General features: G+C 34.6%; 1 protein-coding gene across 5 annotated transcripts in view; it reads left to right on the top strand.

The window, feature by feature from the left end:
* Positions 1-19,366, top strand: part of LOC126881707 (annexin B9-like) — a 110,460-nt gene that overhangs the window by 37,790 nt on the left and 53,304 nt on the right. For 3 of the 5 annotated variants that reach the window (XM_050646122.1, XM_050646123.1, XM_050646121.1), the window contains exon 3: positions 4,157-4,582. The exons of the other annotated variants lie outside the window; for them this stretch is intronic. In XM_050646122.1, the coding sequence (XP_050502079.1) occupies positions 4,157-4,582 (426 nt within the window). The remainder of the gene's footprint in view (positions 1-4,156; positions 4,583-19,366) is intronic. 5 annotated transcript variants of the gene reach the window in all.

The raw sequence follows: 19,366 nt of genomic DNA, 5'->3' as shown, positions 1-19,366 counted from the left end.
TTGCTATCTGCTTTATTTTCAGTCCTGCAACATTAAAAAAAAATGAATTTTTTTTGCGAAAGCTAAATTGAAAAATTTATTTTGCAATATCTATTAAACCGATCTTAATGAAATTTTCAGTGTTGTTTTAATATATCATTAAGTTTTTCTGGGTAAAATATAAACGTCCTAAGTGTAGCATAAATGGTTGAAAAACGTAAAATGCGAATACTTGTTTTTGTATGTTTTTTTTTTTCGCAATTATTGCTATTTTGAAACAAGGGTGACCATTTTTTTAAATTTTTAACCAATTCTATATTGTAGGAAATTTAATTACGCAACTTTTATGTCAATACAACTTTTCTCAAAAGTGAATAGTTTTAAAGTTATAATCAAAAAACCAATAAAAAAATCGAATTTTTCCTTCATATTTTGACATTTTGATTATTTAAACAATGTTCCGGACCTTTTTGAGAGGGAGGATAACTCAAATATTATTATTTGAGTTATTTTCAAGCAATTTCTGCAAAAAAATTTGAGTCACCTCTCAACGTCCATCTCAAAACAGATGCGCACTGAACTATATGTAAATGTTGACATTTTAGAACAACAAACAAATACATACGCTTGCACACCCATGAGCAAACAAGTACCCATAAGCCCGCACACGCATGTAAATGCATGAGGTTTATGAATATTTGTTAAAATTTGATCTACTTACATGCCGTTGGAAGGGATGATTTGTAAGGTCATCAGTAACATGATTTCAAGTCCAGATTATGCTAGCAGGATAACTAGGTAAATGACTGGGTAGGCGGACAAGCTTCGTAGGTTAACACACAGTGTAATATATTATTATCTTCCTTTTTTTTCTTCTATAATTTCTACCTTCAAGAACTATCCCGATATAATGTGTGTTAACCTCCTAAGCATGTCCGCTTACCCAGTCCTTTACCTAGTTATCCTGCTAGCATAATATGGACTTGAAATCATGTTACTGATGACCTTACAAATCATCCCTTGCAACGGCATGTAAGTAGATCAAATTTTAACAAATATTCATAAACCTCATGCATTTACATGCGTGTGCGGGCTTATGAGTACTTGTTTGCTCATGGGTGTGCAACCGTATGTATTTGTTTGTTGTCGTAGTGAAAATAAATGATTGTGAGTACGTCTGTCTTTCTTTACTTCATTTAAAATGAACTCACATATGTAACCCATTCAACATTAGCAAAGTTAGAATTTATAAAACTTGTATCAGACCTGTTATGACCTATGGTATTGAATCAAGAGAAGACACCAATAAAACCAAAAACCTTGTTACGAACAGCCGAAATGAAGACACTAAGAGCAATAGCAGGGAGGACAAGAAGGCATAGAATACGAAACAACATCATCAGTGAACATTGTGACGTGCAAGATGTAGTAAGATCGGGCAGGCAAGGACCAAGAGGTCATGTAAATAGAATGAAGGAGCACAGACTACCATGAATTGCGCTAGAAGGAAAACCAGCTGGCAAGCGTCCACCAGGAAGACAACCAAAAAGATGGAGAGCTAGCTGGCTGTCTACCTCTCAAGAAATACTTCAACGTCGGAATTAACAGATCGACAGATCTACAAGTATAAGAAGAAGAAGAAACTCAAAACAAAGATTCACACCCAATAATGTCACTAAAAAAATTGTCAGAGGGAGGTCCAGTAGAGCCTCCATAGCTCTTGTTGGTGTGCCTCTCAGAGCCTCGTTTACTGCCGATGGTGTAGATTCCTATCTCTGTTGAGGATAGTGATCATTATAGTAAATTCGTTTCCATTGAGGTCTATATATTATGTATAAGGTACTTTTTAGTGCTAGTATTTGTCCATTCTGTTATAATAAACAACCACGATATTTTTTTCCGATCTAAGTTTTCTTTTTTGAATGTTTTACTTAAGTTTAAGCTGTAATTAGATATTAGATAATAGAAGAGAAATGCCCAGTCAAAATTGTGAGTCGTATGGATAGTCAGCTTTGGATGACACCTCATTTTTCGTATATTTATAATCCTGCTCTTGCTATCTGAATGCACCTTTTATTTTCTTTTGAATGATCTAGTGGCGAGTTGGTTTCTCTACCTATGTAGTAGCTATGTTCACATTAAATGCTATTTTTACCTATTTCTTATGATTTACTGTAAAGAAGCCGAAATCATTAGACCGAAAGCAGTAGACCGAAAAGCACTTTACCGAAACCTCACTAGACCGAACAGTAGGAGACCGAAAAGCATTAGGTACATAATACAGGGTGATCAATCATGATTGTAATCTGAGCAAGGGTAGCATCAACCTCCCTTCACCCTTTATCCAGGCTTAAGACTGGCAGCACAAAGTAGTGGCGAGTTTAGAGGTTGTTTTTTGTTTATTTTTTTCTTTATCTTTTACTTGTCGCAGTAAAAGAGATAATACAAATGTAATTTTTACTAAATATTATTTGGCTAGTTATTACAAACAGTAAAAATGGTGTTTACGTCACTCTACCCTTAATTTATTTTTACCTTCACTAATTTGTTTAACGGATGAAAATTATTTCATAACAGACTGTACACAGTAACAATTTACACAGTCTATATATAAAATAATACAAAAAAAGAATGTGTGTGTACTTTGTACGCACGTAAGAAGTTATACTTCTATTATATGATTATATGATTATAAACGAAATTAATATACTTTTTATTTATATTTTATTTAAATATTAAATTAATTTATACTTACTACTTCTCAAACATTTTTATTAAAACAGTGCCAAAAAACACATTAAAAATGCCACAAATGATTTCTGAACATTAATTGTCGGAAAAATTTTTAACTAAATACGTATTTTCTGAAAATAAAATTATATAATAAATATACTTACAATCATAAAATGTATAAAAAAAAATAAAAAAATAAAAGTTTCTATTGGGATTCGAACCAACTTACTACGCGGCTGGTATTTGCGTTGTATTGGGATTCAGCCGCATTAAAACTTCGCCACAGAGACAGCTTGTCATTATGTGCGAAGATCGTCTAACTAAACAGATTAACCTTTTGACATTTTTAACTTATGTAAATCAAATTATTTTGATTTTGAATTGAAATGATTTAGAATTGAAAAAATACAACAAAACATAGAATAAGAAGACAATATATTAGATGAATATTGATAGAAATTTTGATGGTAATCAAATTATGTAAATAAAAGTATTACATACTACTTATGTATTTTGGTAGGTTCAAGGTAGGTATCGGAGCCCGTATAACGACTAATAAATTTCGCAATCACTTGCGTCGTGCAAAGTGGCTATGTTCAAATATCATAACAAAATTTGATCAACTATTTATAAAACACTTACCAGTGAAAGATTCTTTAGCTTTGAATAAGCGAGATCTGCGGCACTCATACTAGGCACAGTTTGATGAGCTTTCACATTGGCATGCAACAATCATCTCTTCTATGTAAATAAGTCCAAAACTATAATATGAAAACTATTTAAAAAGGCAGTATAACCATTAACTAACTTTTTGTTTGTTGTTTCTCTTCCTACAAATTTTAAAACGCAACAAGCATACATTATAACCAAACCATGCACAGTCCCACAGCTGTGCCACAGCTGCCATATTGGATAATTTTTGTCATGTCATTTGAACATCCAATCAGAACAAAGTTATAATGCGCATGCGCCCGGTCGCTAGGTTTTCCCATATAAAATTTCACCGTCATTACGCCCGTAAAGAAGTATAACTTCAAAAATACAATAAACAAAAAGACTGATATACAAAATCTTAGCATAATTTACTGCAATCTTTTTTAATTTATGTACCATTTCGGTCTAATGCTGTTCGGTCTAATGCTGTTCGGTCTAATGCTGTTCGGTCTAGTGAGGTTTCGATAAAGTGCTTTTCGTTCCAATGAGTTCGGTCTACTGCTTTCGGTCTAATGATTTCGGTCTAATTGTCGTGTACCATTTCTTATCACGCCATGTTTAATGTGTACTCCCCTCCACCGAAGATAGGAAGTACAACAAAATTTGTAATAGCTATTTGTTTTGTATTTTTACTATTTTAAAGTCCCTTGGTTGAAAACGACAAGCTTTTATTTTATTAACTGGGTTTTTATAACATTCAAAACTAAATTTACTATTTAACCTTTCTCAGGGATCAGCACCGGGAGCACCCAGCCCATACCCCCAACACCCTCAAGGAGGAGCACCTTCCTACCCACCACTCAATCCTAACGCTTTCGGTTATCCCTCTAACATGCCCATGCAAATGCCCCAACCCATGCAAATGCCCACTTACCCTCCCAGCATGCCAGGCTATCCCCCCGCCGTTCCCGGGGGCTATCCCCCACCCCAGTCTAGCGGAGGATACCCGCCATCGAGTGGGGGATATCATTCGGGCGGCGGTGGGGCTTCGTATCCTCCGAACACGTATCCCTCAGGTCCGCAGCAGCCCTATTCTAGTGCTCCTGGTGCTCCTCCCGGTGGACATGGCCATCAAGGATCTCAGGGACCTTACGGAGGGTTTTCGTATACACAGCACAGTGCTCCTCAAAGTTATGCAGCTCCTCGCAGGACCCAGGTAAAATATGTTCATTAAATTGGGATATTTGCGACGATGTGCTTGTCTTGTCTTGCTTAATAAGTGTGGTGTTTGTACGTTGCTTACGGGATCAATTATAGACATTATGGGTATACAATTTCTGTGCCAATTTAAAGGTTGATTTAAACCAGCCGTCACGTTACATACACGTTCACGTTACATACGGTACAGTCAAGATAGCTTCTGTGATTTTACAATGAGGTAACTCCCACGCACGGACACAGTACACTCAGGCCGTCCTCACATGGGCCGATCGAAGACACGTCCCGAAGTTCGCGCGTCTTGCTCATCTTGTACGAACCCTGCAGCACAAAGCGATTGTTCTCCGCACACTAATCGATTCAGTTTGCTCACATTTTCCAACCAGGAAGAACGCATTTTTTATATATCAACCAAAACGACTATTTCGATCTGTGAAAATTACGGTATTGCTATATTTTTAGTATAATTTGTATACAATGAGCATTATGTATACAATTGACGGTATTTTTCTACTTCGCCAACGAATTTTATAATAAACACCTAGAGACAGAAGTTCGATGTTTTCAGAATCTTGTATTACAAACAATATATTTCCACAAAGCTACTAGCACTACAATCAATGAACATAACATTCACCGATCTTAAAATAAAACTAAAAGGTAATTTAGCGTAAAAATCAACAAAAATCGAAGGAAGCAAATAAAATAATCTTACCTTCATGACTGGAAACGTGCTTCTCACTCTAACTTTCTCGTGCGCTACCGATCGCAAGGGACGAGAGTCGTACAAGACGAGGAGATTTGCAATCCTAGATGACCACTAACTAAACGCTCCGTTTGCCTAGCTCAACGCCACAACGGAGGAATTAAAAAAGTTGCCTTTGGAAACAAAAGTTTGTTTAGTTTATCTGCTATCAGTTGAAAATTATTAAAGTTTCCGCTTTAAAGTGTCGTGTAAACAAGAAATAAGAAAAAGTATCTACAAGTTGGTTGGGCGGGTACCCAAAGCTGGAATCTCTCGAATATTTGAGAATGAAAACATTTCACGCTGAACGGAGTGCGAGCAAGGAATACCATGTCTGAATCTACCAAAAAGTAGAAGACCACGTGCATTTGCTGCACAGAGGTCAGAGAGATTGACGATAAGAGCAAAAAACCAGGTTGGAATGTTAACTCGGATATTGGATCGTCAATACAGATCTTCTAAGGTTACAATAGCGTTGGAATTAAGGAGGAATGGTTTTAAATATCGAGACATAAGTGCACCAAATACTCTCGACCGCACCTCCTCTGTATACCAAGATGTTGCCGTTGATGCCATTACTTAAGGGATACGCAAAACTGGCTTCGACAACACCACATACCCTTTGTTCCCAAAAACGATAATCCTCCAAACTAGCCGCGGGCTCGCCTAATAGAGGATTTTTGGGCGTTACTGTCTAGGAAAGTTTATCCTGGAACGTGGGTTGCCCAAAATGAAGAACAATTCTTCTTCTTCAGGTGCCGAGTCCGTATTCAGACGTTGGCCGTCATCATGTTTACAAGCTCCTGAAACCGCTCTCTATCGGCTGCTGCGCGAAATAATTCTTCTACCATGGAACCACACCATTGTTTAATATTACGCAACCATGAAAGTTTCTTTCGACCAATCCATCTCTCCCTCCACTTTTCCTTGTGTTATAAGGCGAAGTAGATGGTATTTAGGCCCTCTAGTTATATGGCCGAAACATTCTGTTTTTCTCCTCTTTATGATGTTTATGAGCAGACGTCCTGAATTCATCATTTGGAGAACATTTTCATTGGAAGTGTGCGAAACCCACGATATCTTTAGGATTCGTAGATAGCACCACAATTCGAATTCTTCTAATTTATTTAGCATTGTGGTTTTTAACGTCCATGTCTCACAACCATACAATAATATAGACCACACGTAACATTTTAGGACCTTCTTGTGAATCTTCATCGACAGGCTTCGGTTACATAAAACTGGTTTCCAGGTCATAAAAGCCTTACGTGATATTTCAATCCTGGTTATTATCTCTTCATCACAATCGCAATTTACATTTAACCAACTGCCAAGGTATTTAAAATGGTTTACCCGTTCTATCTCCTCTCCATCAAGAGAAAGCACACATTGATCTACATTATTTATCTTTCCAACTGCCATCCACTTTGTCTTTGAAATATTGATTTTTAGGCCTCTACCTTAACTTGTTTCACTGACTAGATTTATTAATGTCTGGAGATCTTCTAAATTTTCTGCAAGAATGGCTGTGTCGTTAGCATATCTGATATTGTTGATTACTTCTCGCTCGAAGAACAGTTAAGGCGGCGAATTTACGAAAAACTGAGAGAAATCGATCCGACTAGTAGAGTATGAACAATATTCGAAGAAATAGAGCATAATGATCCACTTCACATAATTCAATAGTATTGTTTAGTTAAGTATTGAGTGGTAATTTATGGTAACTAGTTAGTGTTTAAAGTGTTTTCTTAAAAAAATCCGATACATATTTTATGCCAAAACTTTTGGGACACACGTTAGACTGACGCATGACGGTGGTCTGCCTGGACTATGTGTATGCATGGGTTGCCGATTCACTTGACGCTAATTTGACTGTGAGCTGATCGTACCGTGACTGTTAGTCTGAATCAACCTTTAGATTTCGTCATTATTTTTTTAATTGGTTTATTATAGTTTTACATAGGTGTAGACCTAAGAACTAGGATTCATCTAAAGGTATGTATAGATATACGCGCCGTGTGTACGCCGTGCGTTCTTGGCGCCGACAGAAGTTGGATCGGTTGCGCACCGTTTGTGTGCCACTTGAAAACAGGTTCTAACGCATACTAATCTGACGAACTCGCCACGAACGCGTACCGCACACGCGGCGCGCATATCTATACGTACCTTAAGATGTTGTTGATATATTTCTTCTATTTTTCGCTTAAATTTTGAGTACGTTGTCTCGAGGGTTATTATGTTCATTATTTCTACTAACAATTATTAATAATCATACAGTTATATTGTTGTTGTCTCTGGAAGAAAAGCGTGTTCAAACTGTAAAAATTCTAACCAAGCCACCATACATTTCTTGAAGTGGCAAACTTTAACACTTCACATCAATACAAACAGATATTGTACTACATAGATTCACATTATAAAATGTGTATCACAATGAAAAATTAGTTAGGTTTGTTAGACCTAAAAGTTAGCAAGTATTTTTTTCAAGTGTGTCCGTAATTGCCTAGGCTTCAACTCCATATAAAAGGATAGAGAATGCGTTGCATCTCAGTACTCCACTTTTAATTTCTACATATTATCAGTTTTCCATTGCATAATGCTGCTTTCTTCTTATTGAAAGAGCTTCTGGCCCTTTCAATGCGTCGTTTTATTTCAATGCTGCGGTTCCATTGTTCATTTAGCTTCCATCCCAAATAAGAGCCAAACCACACGGACCACGCTGCAGCGCTACTCTGTGGATCCACAGAGTGGCTGACGATGATTTACCGTGGGCTCTTATGTAGAGTGGCCGGCGCACCCCACACGAGCGTTTGTAGCCGGCCACAGTCGCTCGCATAAGAACCCACGGTAACCTACTTTTGTGGATCCACAGCGTAGCGCTGCAGCGTGGTCCGTGTGGTTTGAGGGTTACCCTCAAACCACTACATTGTATGTGGGTACTTTCTCTAAAGCTTTTCCTTTAACGCAGATTTTTTCAATATCACTGGCGATAATTATTGCTGCTTTTTGTGTTCAGAGATTCTATGCCTTTCGCAGTACTGCCTAGTGCGATCAACCTAAAATTGAAGCCATTCTCTGCTGTCGGCAAGGAGTATTGTATAGTCTGCATATCTGAGATTATTCACTAATGTTCCTTTAATTGATATTCCTTATTGATGTCTTCTAGTACCTCTTTAAACATCTCTTCTGAGCACATATTAAAAAGTAAAGGGGATAGTACACATCCTTGTCGTATTCCTCTTATAGGTATAGATATAGGTTTAGGAAATCGTTATCGAAGCCAAAATGGCGAATTTATCGTTTATCTTCATCAAGATAGACAAAGAAACAGTTTCACACAACAGCGCACAACCAACAGGTTAGTGTGCTGTATTATACACCAGTAAAGAGAGAGGCTCCAATGCCCGCTGTGTAATCTACGAGTGAAATAACCAACAAGTTACAAAAGTGGGATGTCCAAAAAACTTTTCCATATATTGCCAACCTGATAAACAAAATTATAGATATGTCTTAGTCCATCTAGCATCTAATCATCTAAACATCAACAAAAAGAACATAAAAGGCACTGTTAGCTTAATACACTTGCTTTTGTCCATTAACACTTCCGTTCTCAAGGTAGAATAGTAACGAGGTCTTCAGACTGCGGATAGAGACCAATGTATTATTTTTGCTTTAGGCATACAGTTCCGTTTTGGTAAGAGAGGCAGACAAGGCTCTAGATGACGCCACACGAATATTCAAAAACTGCAAGGATTACACTGTGGTTAAAACAGATCAGTGTGTGCGCAGTGGAAATCGCCAGATTGATAAAATTGTAAAGAGCGTTCGACACAAATAATACATCTACATAGGTACCGGGTGGTGAATTGGAAAACGGGCCATAGGAAACTCAATGTAAAATTCTAAACTGTTGAATTCCTGCTTCCCTAATTATTTTACATCAAAAGACATTAGAAACTATTTGTAGATGATTGAAATCTGTATTGAAAACAACTGTTAAAATTGTTCTACGAATTAAAGATATTCCAAAATTTTGTAGAAATGTAATACATTTTTCAACAGCCCAAAATTAGGCCACACACAGTGCATTAATGTGTCACAATGAAGTTATTTTCACATTTTTGAACTGTCAATATTTTTATTTTATCATTTATTGTTTAAAAACAATACAGTTAATAAGATACCCTCAGTTGCGGAGAAAGTATTAATAATAAAGATTTTTTATTCAGTCAGTGGTGTGAGCACTGTCAGTTAAATAGTAACGTGTGGCCTAACTTTTACACACATACCTACTGTGGCAAATGTATCATATTTTTCAAAATTTTGGAATGCATTTAAATCGTAGAACAATTTTAACTTTTGATTTTAACACAGATTTCGATTCTCTACAAATATTCTCTTATGACTTTTGATGTAAAATAATTAGGGAAGCAAGAATTCAACAGTTTAGAATTTTACATTGAGTTTCCTATGGCTCGTTTTACGATTCACCACCCGGTATAAGCAGAAAAATTGATTGTTTTTTGAAAGTATTATTAATATTAGTTTTGTAAATTTATATTTTAATAAATATTTTGCTATAAATTTGATTCTTCTTCTTCTTCGGGTGCCATGTGCAAAGCTGCACAGCACTTATATTTCTTAGCCAGGAATGTTGTTTTGTACAACTACAAATCTACCGGAAGATGTATTGGTACATGAGTAGGAACTCAAATGGTAGCCTGCAGAATTTTGTCTTGCTATCCAAATTTGGTCGCCATGGATCTGCTCAAGATTTCACATGACAAGATTAAATAGACCAGACACTTTGGACCTCTAGTAAGTCTGAGAAAACGGAGTGTGTAATAGGTGAAATAACAAGTTAATAACTGACCAGTGGTCAATCCTTATAAATTAAGTAGGATAGAAAATTAAGTAGATAGGTATAGGAAAATAAGTATATTGTAAAATAAAGGAGCAAAATTGGTGAATCGGCGAATGAGCCTTGAAGGGCCCGTAGTCATATAACTCCAAGGAAAAAAAAACAAGTTTTTGGCGTTTATGGTTGTTTTTTAACTATTCTTGTATTTTTGATTTGTAATGATCATATTTTCTGCCAGTAAGTAATGTATTCTTCTTCTTAAAGTGCCCTCTCCTCAATGGAGGTTGGCTACTACAATTGCAAACTCTTGTCTGTCTTTAGCTGTCCTTTCGCTGTTGAAAATTCAGTCCTGTCCATTGTAGGATGTTCCTTAGCCACGATAGTCTTTTCCTTCCTAGTGCTCTCTTTCCCTCGATCTTTCCTTTTACTATTAGTTGAGCATATCGCACCGTTTTATTATGAATGTTTATATTATTAAATAGAGAATTGAACAACCTTTCAAATGAGCTACCACACGACCCCTATTCATTTAAAAATCATCGATTACGTCATCACGCCGAGATGGACGACGTCACTACCATGATTTATATGCCAAAAAATTATAATTTAAAAATAAAAATCGACCTGTTTCGGGTTTCCCCAAAATCGTCCATTTTAGAGAAAATGAATTTATTCCATAGTTTTTACACTCTCTCTATTTGCAATAAAGGTGGTATAATAGGTATTGGAATTAACGACGATTAATAAATGACGATGTCAGGAATCAAACAACGCAGAAAGAAAAGGAATCTGCTTAGGACGAGTCCGTATTTCGGGAAAAAGAACACACGAAGTGAACATTTTTTTTTCTGTTCTGGAAATCGTCTGTTCTACACACACAACTGATATCTAATTTAGTCAGCTAGACCGCTCAAAAGAAATTAGCAGACGAATTGAAATAGCAAGATCTGGTTTTCATGAACATGCGTAAAATGCTCTTTAACCCCAAGCTATCAGTCACAATAAGATTGAGAACATTAAAGTGTTATGTGTGGTCTCTATTACTATGTATATACCCCAGGCTGTGGGTGAAAAAACGTGATATAATTCAGGAATTTTTGAAACCTATCAGGTGTTGTAAAGGACGATGTCAGGAATAACTTCTACTAAAATGTGACCAAAAATATTGTGAGCTTTTTTTTTAATTGCGATTTTCATTTGTTAAATTTGCAATTTTTAAAGATTTTTAATTTTGCAGCTTAGGATATTGATTTTAGAGAAAAACTTTTTAATAGAAAGTTGTAGTAAATTAAAAAACCTACAATTTGAGCTATGGTAAGTTTAATTTCGTTTATTGGTTATTGCAAAACAGCATGCGAAAGGTCCAAAATGGCCGTTTTTTACAATTGCGTTATTTATTGTACAAATTATTTTTTTTATTTTTTAAAGCTTTAAAATGAAGATCTTTCAATTCCAAACATAAAAAAATTGCAAGGCCGGATTAACGAATTTGTTACTTAGATATTATAAATTGTTTATCCCAAGAGGTCAAATGTCGAAGGCTATAACTTTTTGAAGAAAAATCGTAGAGAGTTGTTGTAACATCAAATCTTCTAAAGAGTTATGTTTTCATATCCTGATGTAAATAAATGCGTAAAACATTTTTAAGCCTCTAATTTTTGGGTTTGAAAATAAGGGGGCAAATTTCGTTATAAACATTTAGAGCTGAAGCGGCCCTGTACATCCTATGCGTTTCTAACTTACAGATTATTGTTGCTAAAGACGAAACGAAGATTTATAAAAAATTTAAAAAAATTTACAACCAACTGAAGCCGAGATAATTGTTTATTTTTTCTTAAATCGTAGTGCCTTTATTTATAAAAATTAAGAAATTATTTTACAGTCATTGACTAAAGAAAGACTTATATTATCTTAAAATAAAAATTATTATAAACTATATTTACATTTAATTATTAAAAATGATTTTTAAAATCGGTGCTTTTGCGAGCGGCCGAATTTTGCAAATCGCCTGGCTCGCTTCAAATCCGCGCTCTCGGAAAATTTTTACGTAACTTGTATTAAATTTTGACCGAAAACAATTTAATAATATTACCATTACAATATACAGTGTATTTATCACTGTATTTTTTTTTTCTTGATAAACTTTCATATGTGAAATCTCATTTCTGAAGAAATAATATTACAAAAATGATACATATAACTATATTTTTAATTTTTGCATTGTTATAATAAATATAATAATAATAATAATGTTACTTCTTATTATACAATATAAAACTTTTTCTTCTTGTAGTGACTATCCGTTTTGGATGTTGGCAAACATCATGGCAATTTGGCAAACCCCATTTGGAAACTGAGAACCAGGAAGGCGAAGGATTACCTTGCTAGAAAAGTACCTTGCAGTACCGAGTTAGTGTGCAAGTACAGATTGCCATGATGGTCGCCAACATCCAAAACGGATAGTCACTACAAGAAGAAAAAGTTTTATATTGTATAATAAGAAGTCACATTATTATTATTATATTTATATAACAATGAAAAAATTAAAAATATAGTTATATATTTCATATATATGTATCATTTTTGTAATATTATTTCTTCAGAAATGAGATTTCACATATAAAAGTTTATCAAGAAAAACAAATACAGTGGTAAATAGACTGTATATTATAATGGTAATATTATTAAATTGTTTTCGATCAAAATTTAATACAAGTTACGTAAAAATTTTCCGAGCGCGCGGATTTGAAGCGAGCCGGGCGATTTGCAAAATTCGGACGCTCGCAAAAGCACCGATTTTAAAAATAATTTTTAATAATTAAATGTGACTGTATTTTATAATTATTTTTAATTTAAGATAATATAAGTCTTTCTTTAGTCAATGACTGTAAAATAGTTTCTTAATTGTTGTAAATAAAGGCACTACGGTTTAAGAAAAAAGAAACAATTATCTCGGCTTCAGTTGGTTGTAGAAAGTTTTTATTTCTTTAAAAATCTTCCTTTCGTCTTCAGCAACAATAATCTGTAAGTTACAAACTCATAGGATGTACAGGGCCGCTTCAGCTCTAAATGTTTATAACGAAATTTGCCCCCTTATTTTCAAACCTAAAAATTAGAAGTTTAAAAATGATTTACGCATTTATTTACACCAGAATATGAAAATATAACTCTTTAGAAGGATATTGGATGTTTCACCAACTCTCTACGATTTTTTTTCAAAAAGTTATAGCCTTCGACATTTGACCTCTTAGGATAAACAATTTATATCTAAGCAACCAATTCGTTAATCCGGCCTTACAATTTTTTTTATGTTTGGAATTGAAAGATCTTTATTTTAAAGCTTTAAAAAATTAAAAAATTATTTGTACAATAAATAACGCAATTGTAAAAAACGGCCATTTTGGACCTTTCACAGGCTGTGTTGCAATAACCAATAAACGAAATTAAACTTACCATAGCTCAAATTGTAGGTTTTTTAATTTACTACAATTTTCTATTAAAAAGTTTTTCCCTAGAATCAATATCCTAAGCTGCAAAATTAAAAATCTTAAAAATTGCAAATTTAACAAATGAAAATCGCAATAACAAAAAAAGCTCACAATATTTTTGGTCACATTTTAGTAAAAGTTATTCCTGGCATCGTCCTTTACAACACCTGATAGGTTTCAAAAATTCCTGAATTATATCCTGAAATCGACCTATTTTTCACCCACAGCCTGGAGTAATATGGCTGTGAGACCTGGACCTTAAAACAGTGTGACGTCAACAAACTGAATTCATTAGAAATGTCGATGTACCGCCGAATGCTAAGAATAAGCTGGATCAGCAGAATTACGAATGAAGAATTACTGGAAATAATTAACACACGTCCTCATCTGTCAATACAATCAAAATTAGAAAGACGTCATATCCAGTGTACATAATGCGCCATAGGGAATTTGAGCGGCTCCAGGTAATATTAGAAGACAAAATCGAAGGTAAAAGGGGTAACATCAGAGATGGGACCCACACAACAGGGAATGGCTTAATTCATCAAGCCCAAAACAGCGACAAATTTGCCATATTGATCGCCAACCTTAATAGAGAAGGCACTTAGGAGGAGGAGGACACCGACAACTGATATTACCGAATTGTTTGCATGTTTTAGGTATTTCATTATAAGTTAACGTGCAACATCCTGTATATTATTATGATTTACTGGAAATCTGTTAAGAACCAACCGTTATCGAAAATTAATCAAAGTAGCAGGAAGCGGTTGTTTGTTTCTGTTTATCTAAAATTCACTTTTGATAACTACTAGTTACTGCATAGTTCTGTTCGCTAAAAGAAGCAGCAAAAATGGTAAAGTATTTTGTCCATTGTTTCCAATTTTCCAATTGTTTCATAAATTTCCTTTTTTGGCATAACTAAGATTATTTTAGTAAAGTATTTGTTTAAAGTTGGCCACTAGAAAAATAATAAACACACTATGGTATGTTTTAATATATGTATAATATATTTTAATCCTTAATTCTGATGTTTGTCTGCACTGTTGATTTCCTAGCAGTTTTCAGAAGGAAAATAACTAAACTGTTTTTTTATAAAATAACAAACAAAATAAAATTTCCTTACTTATAATACGTAAAAATTGCAATTCCCATGTGCCTCAAGAAAGCTTTATAACCAAAGCGTGTTGCTCGTACAAACTTATGTAACACTGACGCAAATAAACTCAAGAGTTACACAACAAGCCATTGAACGCGCAATGCTGGACGTGGGCCTTGGAGACCATATAACAAACCAACAAATCAGGCAAAGATCAAGAGCTCAAGGTGTCATCGAAATAATCACGACGCTTTTGTGGAATTGGGCTGGGCACTTAGCTAGAACAGAGAGAGAACTTAGGCTAGAACGAAGAAACGACCCAGAAACTATAAAAAAGCCAAGGACGACCACCGACTAGATGGACCAACGACGTAAAAAGAGTATCGACAAATTAGCTGCTAGCGGCCCAGCGTAGAGAACACTGTAAAGAACTTTATGAAGCCTGTGTCCAGCATTGGACGCGATTGGCTGATTGATGATAACCAATACGTAAAATAAAAAGAAGAATCCTCTTAAGTGAAACAGACGGACTGCGGTCCTCTATGCTGTTGCCGATGAACAGAAATAAATGTTAGCGATGTTCCGATGCGTAAAGTGAAGGAAGATCTTTATTAAATACATAGATCATGGAGCGGCCTATTAATAGGTACTTAGTCAAAGTGAGGTACATTACGGAAGGTTAACTTTTTTTCAGATCAATACTTCGGATCTCAATACTCCGGATCGAACTTAGATCTCGTTGCTCTGTATGGTATTTTATTATATTCTCGGCCGGTTATTCAATTCCAGCTCGCATCGACAGTAGTGGTTGGTGGGAGTGCGGAGACACAACGAGCTAGCTGTTGATTTGTTTAAAGTGTGGAAATACATATAAAAACTGTGTGTAAATAAAAAGAAATATGAAAATCCTCACATGTTCATTTTTACAGTCTTCTTCTTTTAGTGCCTATTCGTTTCGAATATTGGCGATCATTCTGGCTATAATTATTTTATTAACTGATGCTTTAAATAGATTAGTTGTTGTTGTGGAGAACCATTTCCTCAGGTTCTTTAACCGTGATATTCTTCTTCTCCCAATTCCTCGATTTCCGAATACTTTACCTTGAAGGATTACCTTCAGTAATCTGTAATTGGTGCCGTTTCTCATTATGTGTCCGAGATATTCTAACTTTCTCCTTTTAATGGTATACATCACCTCTCTTTCTTTGCCCACTCTTCGTAATACGGTCTCGTTGGTCATCTTGTCCGTCCATGATATCCTTAGGATTCGCCTGTATAGCCACATCTCGAAGGCTTCAAGTTTTTTCTCCATTGCTTCAGTTAGTGTCCAGGATTCAACTCCGTAATACAATATTGAGAAGATATAACATCGTAGGAGCCTTATTTTTATCTCCAGGTTAAGGTTGTGGCTTTTAAAGAGTTTGGCCATGTTATTGAATGTACTCCTAGCTTTCTCTCTTCTACATTTTATTTTCTGTGAGTGATCCCATTGTTCATTTACTATTGTTCCAAGATAGTTATACTGTTTTACTCGGTCCACTGGAGTATTATTGATAAGTAGTTGGGCGTCTCTAATTTTATTTTTGCTGATGATCATAAATTTAGTTTTTGTTATTTTTACTTGAAGTCCAAATCTTTCACTTACTTCATTTACTTTGTTTATTAATTGCTGTAAACTGTTAAAACTGTCTGCAAAAATAACGGTGTCGTCTACATAGGGGATGTTGTTTAGGCGTTCTCCATTTAGAAGTATTCCATGTTCGCAATTTTCCAAGGCTTCACTAAATATTTCCTCTGAAAATAGATTAAATAATATAGGTGAAAGTATACAACCTTGTCTAACCCTCGTAGAATCTGGATCGCTTCCGTTGGTTCACCTCGCAAGATTCGTTCTTATTGTGGCTGATTGGTTCCAGTATAAATTTTGTATTATACGCCGATCTTTATCATCCATTTGGGCTTTTGTTAGAACATCCATCATTTTTCGGTGTTGAACTGTATCAAATGCTTTTTGGTAGTCCACAAAGCAGGTGTAAATATCGCAAGTCATATCTCTGCATCTTTGAAATAATACCTGTAGACTAAACAGTGCATCTCGTGTACCTACGCTTTTCATGAATCCAAACTGTGTGTCTTGTATTCTCTCTTCGCATAGCTTGTATATTCTACGATGTATAATTTTAAGAAAAAGTTTTAATGTATGGCTCATTAGACTTATTAGCCTATATTCTCCGCACTTTTTTGCTCCCTGTTTCTTTGGTAAGGTAATAAATTCTGAAACTAGCCAATCTTTTGGGATATTGCCTGTGTCATAGATATTATTGAAGATTTTACATAGTATTCTTAAAGATTCATCATCAAGAAGTTTAAAAAATTCAGATTGTACTCCGTCTGGTCCTGGAGCTCTACCTTCTTTTAGTGATATTATGGCTGTTCTTATTTCTGCCACTAGTATGGGTGGTCCTGTTTCAGTAGGTATTGGGGACTGGTTCTCCCTCTCATCAAAAAATAAATTTCGTATGTAATTTTTCCAGGTATCATTGATACTCTCTTTGTCCACGATTATCTCTCCATTGTCATTAACAAGTTTACTTATTCTTCTGTTTTTACATTTGCCTGTAATTTCTCTTACCTTCTTATGCACGTTGAAGTCGTCGTATTTACTTTGAAGAATTTCGATTTCTTGGCATTTTTTCTCCAGTTCTTTCTGTTTAGCTTCTCTGATCTTTCTCTGTATCTCTCGCTGTAATGTTTTATACATGGAGTTATCGTTCTTGTTTTTCCTTCTTTCTTCCATTAGTTGCAGAATCTCCATCCATGTCTTATTCTTACCTTCTTCGTTCTTCATAAAATTGTCTTTAATGTCGTCTATCGTTTTATTAAGGGATTATATCTTATTTTCTATGCTTTCCGTTGTATTATCGATTTCTTTAAATTTTCCATTTAATGTCAGTTTTGTCATGTTATGTTTTTTTACAGTTTTTCCGCTTATTTTCTTTAACTTGGTACTATACACGCCCACTAAAGGATTGTGGTCAGATTGAATATCAGCACCTGGGTAGGTTTTAACACTGTTGAAACTATTTCGATATCTTTTGTTAACAAGCATATAGTGTATTTGATTTCTAATAATAACGTCTTCTCCGTTGTCTCTAGGTGATTTCCACGTATACAGGCGTCTAGGTGGTAGTTTGTAAAATGTGTTTAGCACGATTAAGTCATGCTCAGCTGCAAAGATACTATTTTTACAGTAGTCTTTGTAAAAATTTCTCAGAAGCTACAAATATATAATTTTTGTTTTGTGCTACTTTTTGCTTCAAGTACTAACAATAAGGTTATGCTTTAAATGATTGCACATAAAAAGCAAACTGGATATACTATGTAGAAGTAGATACTTTCAAACCATTTTTAGGTTATCAACATTCTTGTTTTTAGTACGTATTGCAATAAATAATATAAGATCTTATCGCTAATTTAAGTCAATAATGTGCCTACCGCAATGCAAATAGCTGAAATATTTCACATAAAAGAATACAAAATTTATATATTATATAGTAAATGCAGTTCCCTATTGTGTTTTAGTTTTGTGTTGTTTGGTAGTATGTTCCAACAGATAGTCCAGGGCGCATCTGTTTTGAGATGGACTTTGAGAGGTGACTCATATTTTTTTTGCAGAAATTGCTTGAAATTAACTCATATTAATAATAATTGAGTTATCCTCCCACTCAAAAAGGTCCGGAACATTGTTTAAATAATCAAAATGTCAAAAAATGGAGGAAAATTCGATTTTTTTCTTTGTTTTTTGATTATAACTTAAAAACTATTCATTTCCGAGAAAAGTTGCACTAACATAAGAGTTGCGTAATTAAATTTCCTACGATATAGGATTGGTTATAAATTTTAAAAAGTGTCACCCTTGTTGCAAAATAGCAATAATTACGAAAAAAACATAAAAAACAAGTATTCGCATTTTACGTTTTTCAACCATTTCTGCTACCCTTAGGACCTTCAAATTTCACTCAGAAAAACTTTATGATATATTAAAACCATACTGTAAATTCCGTTAAGATCGTTTTAATAGAATTTGCAAAATAAATTTTGCAATCCAGCTTTCGCAAAAAATGCATTTTTTCAAAATGTTGCAGGACTGAAAATAATGCACATAGCAAGGTGAATTTTTTTGCATATAGAGGAATACTGTACCTTTCATTTGCAATTTCCAAATTAAAATCGGTTAATTGTGACAATTTTAAAAAGGGTGACAATTTAAAAAATTTTTACCCAATGCTATATTATAGGAAATTTAATTACTCAACTTTTGTGTTATGAATACTTTTAAAGTTATAATCAAAAAACGAAGAAAAAAATGGATTTTTTCCTCCATTTTTTGACATTTTGATTATTTAAACAATGTTCCGGACCTTTTTTAGAGGGAGGATAACTCAAATATTATTATTATTTAAGTTATTTTCAAGCAATTTCTGCAATAAAATTTGAGTCACCTCTCAACGTCCAAATGTACTAATATTTTTACAGATGCGCCCTGGTCTAAGAAGCAATGGTGCAAAAATTTATATATTTGTTATCGGGGG

Source organism: Diabrotica virgifera, chromosome 3, assembly GCF_917563875.1.
Source record: "Diabrotica virgifera virgifera chromosome 3, PGI_DIABVI_V3a".
NCBI classification, from domain to species: Eukaryota; Metazoa; Arthropoda; class Insecta; order Coleoptera; family Chrysomelidae; genus Diabrotica; species Diabrotica virgifera.
Note: the sequence above shows the minus strand (reverse complement) of the source record. Positions and strands in the feature narration are given on the sequence as shown.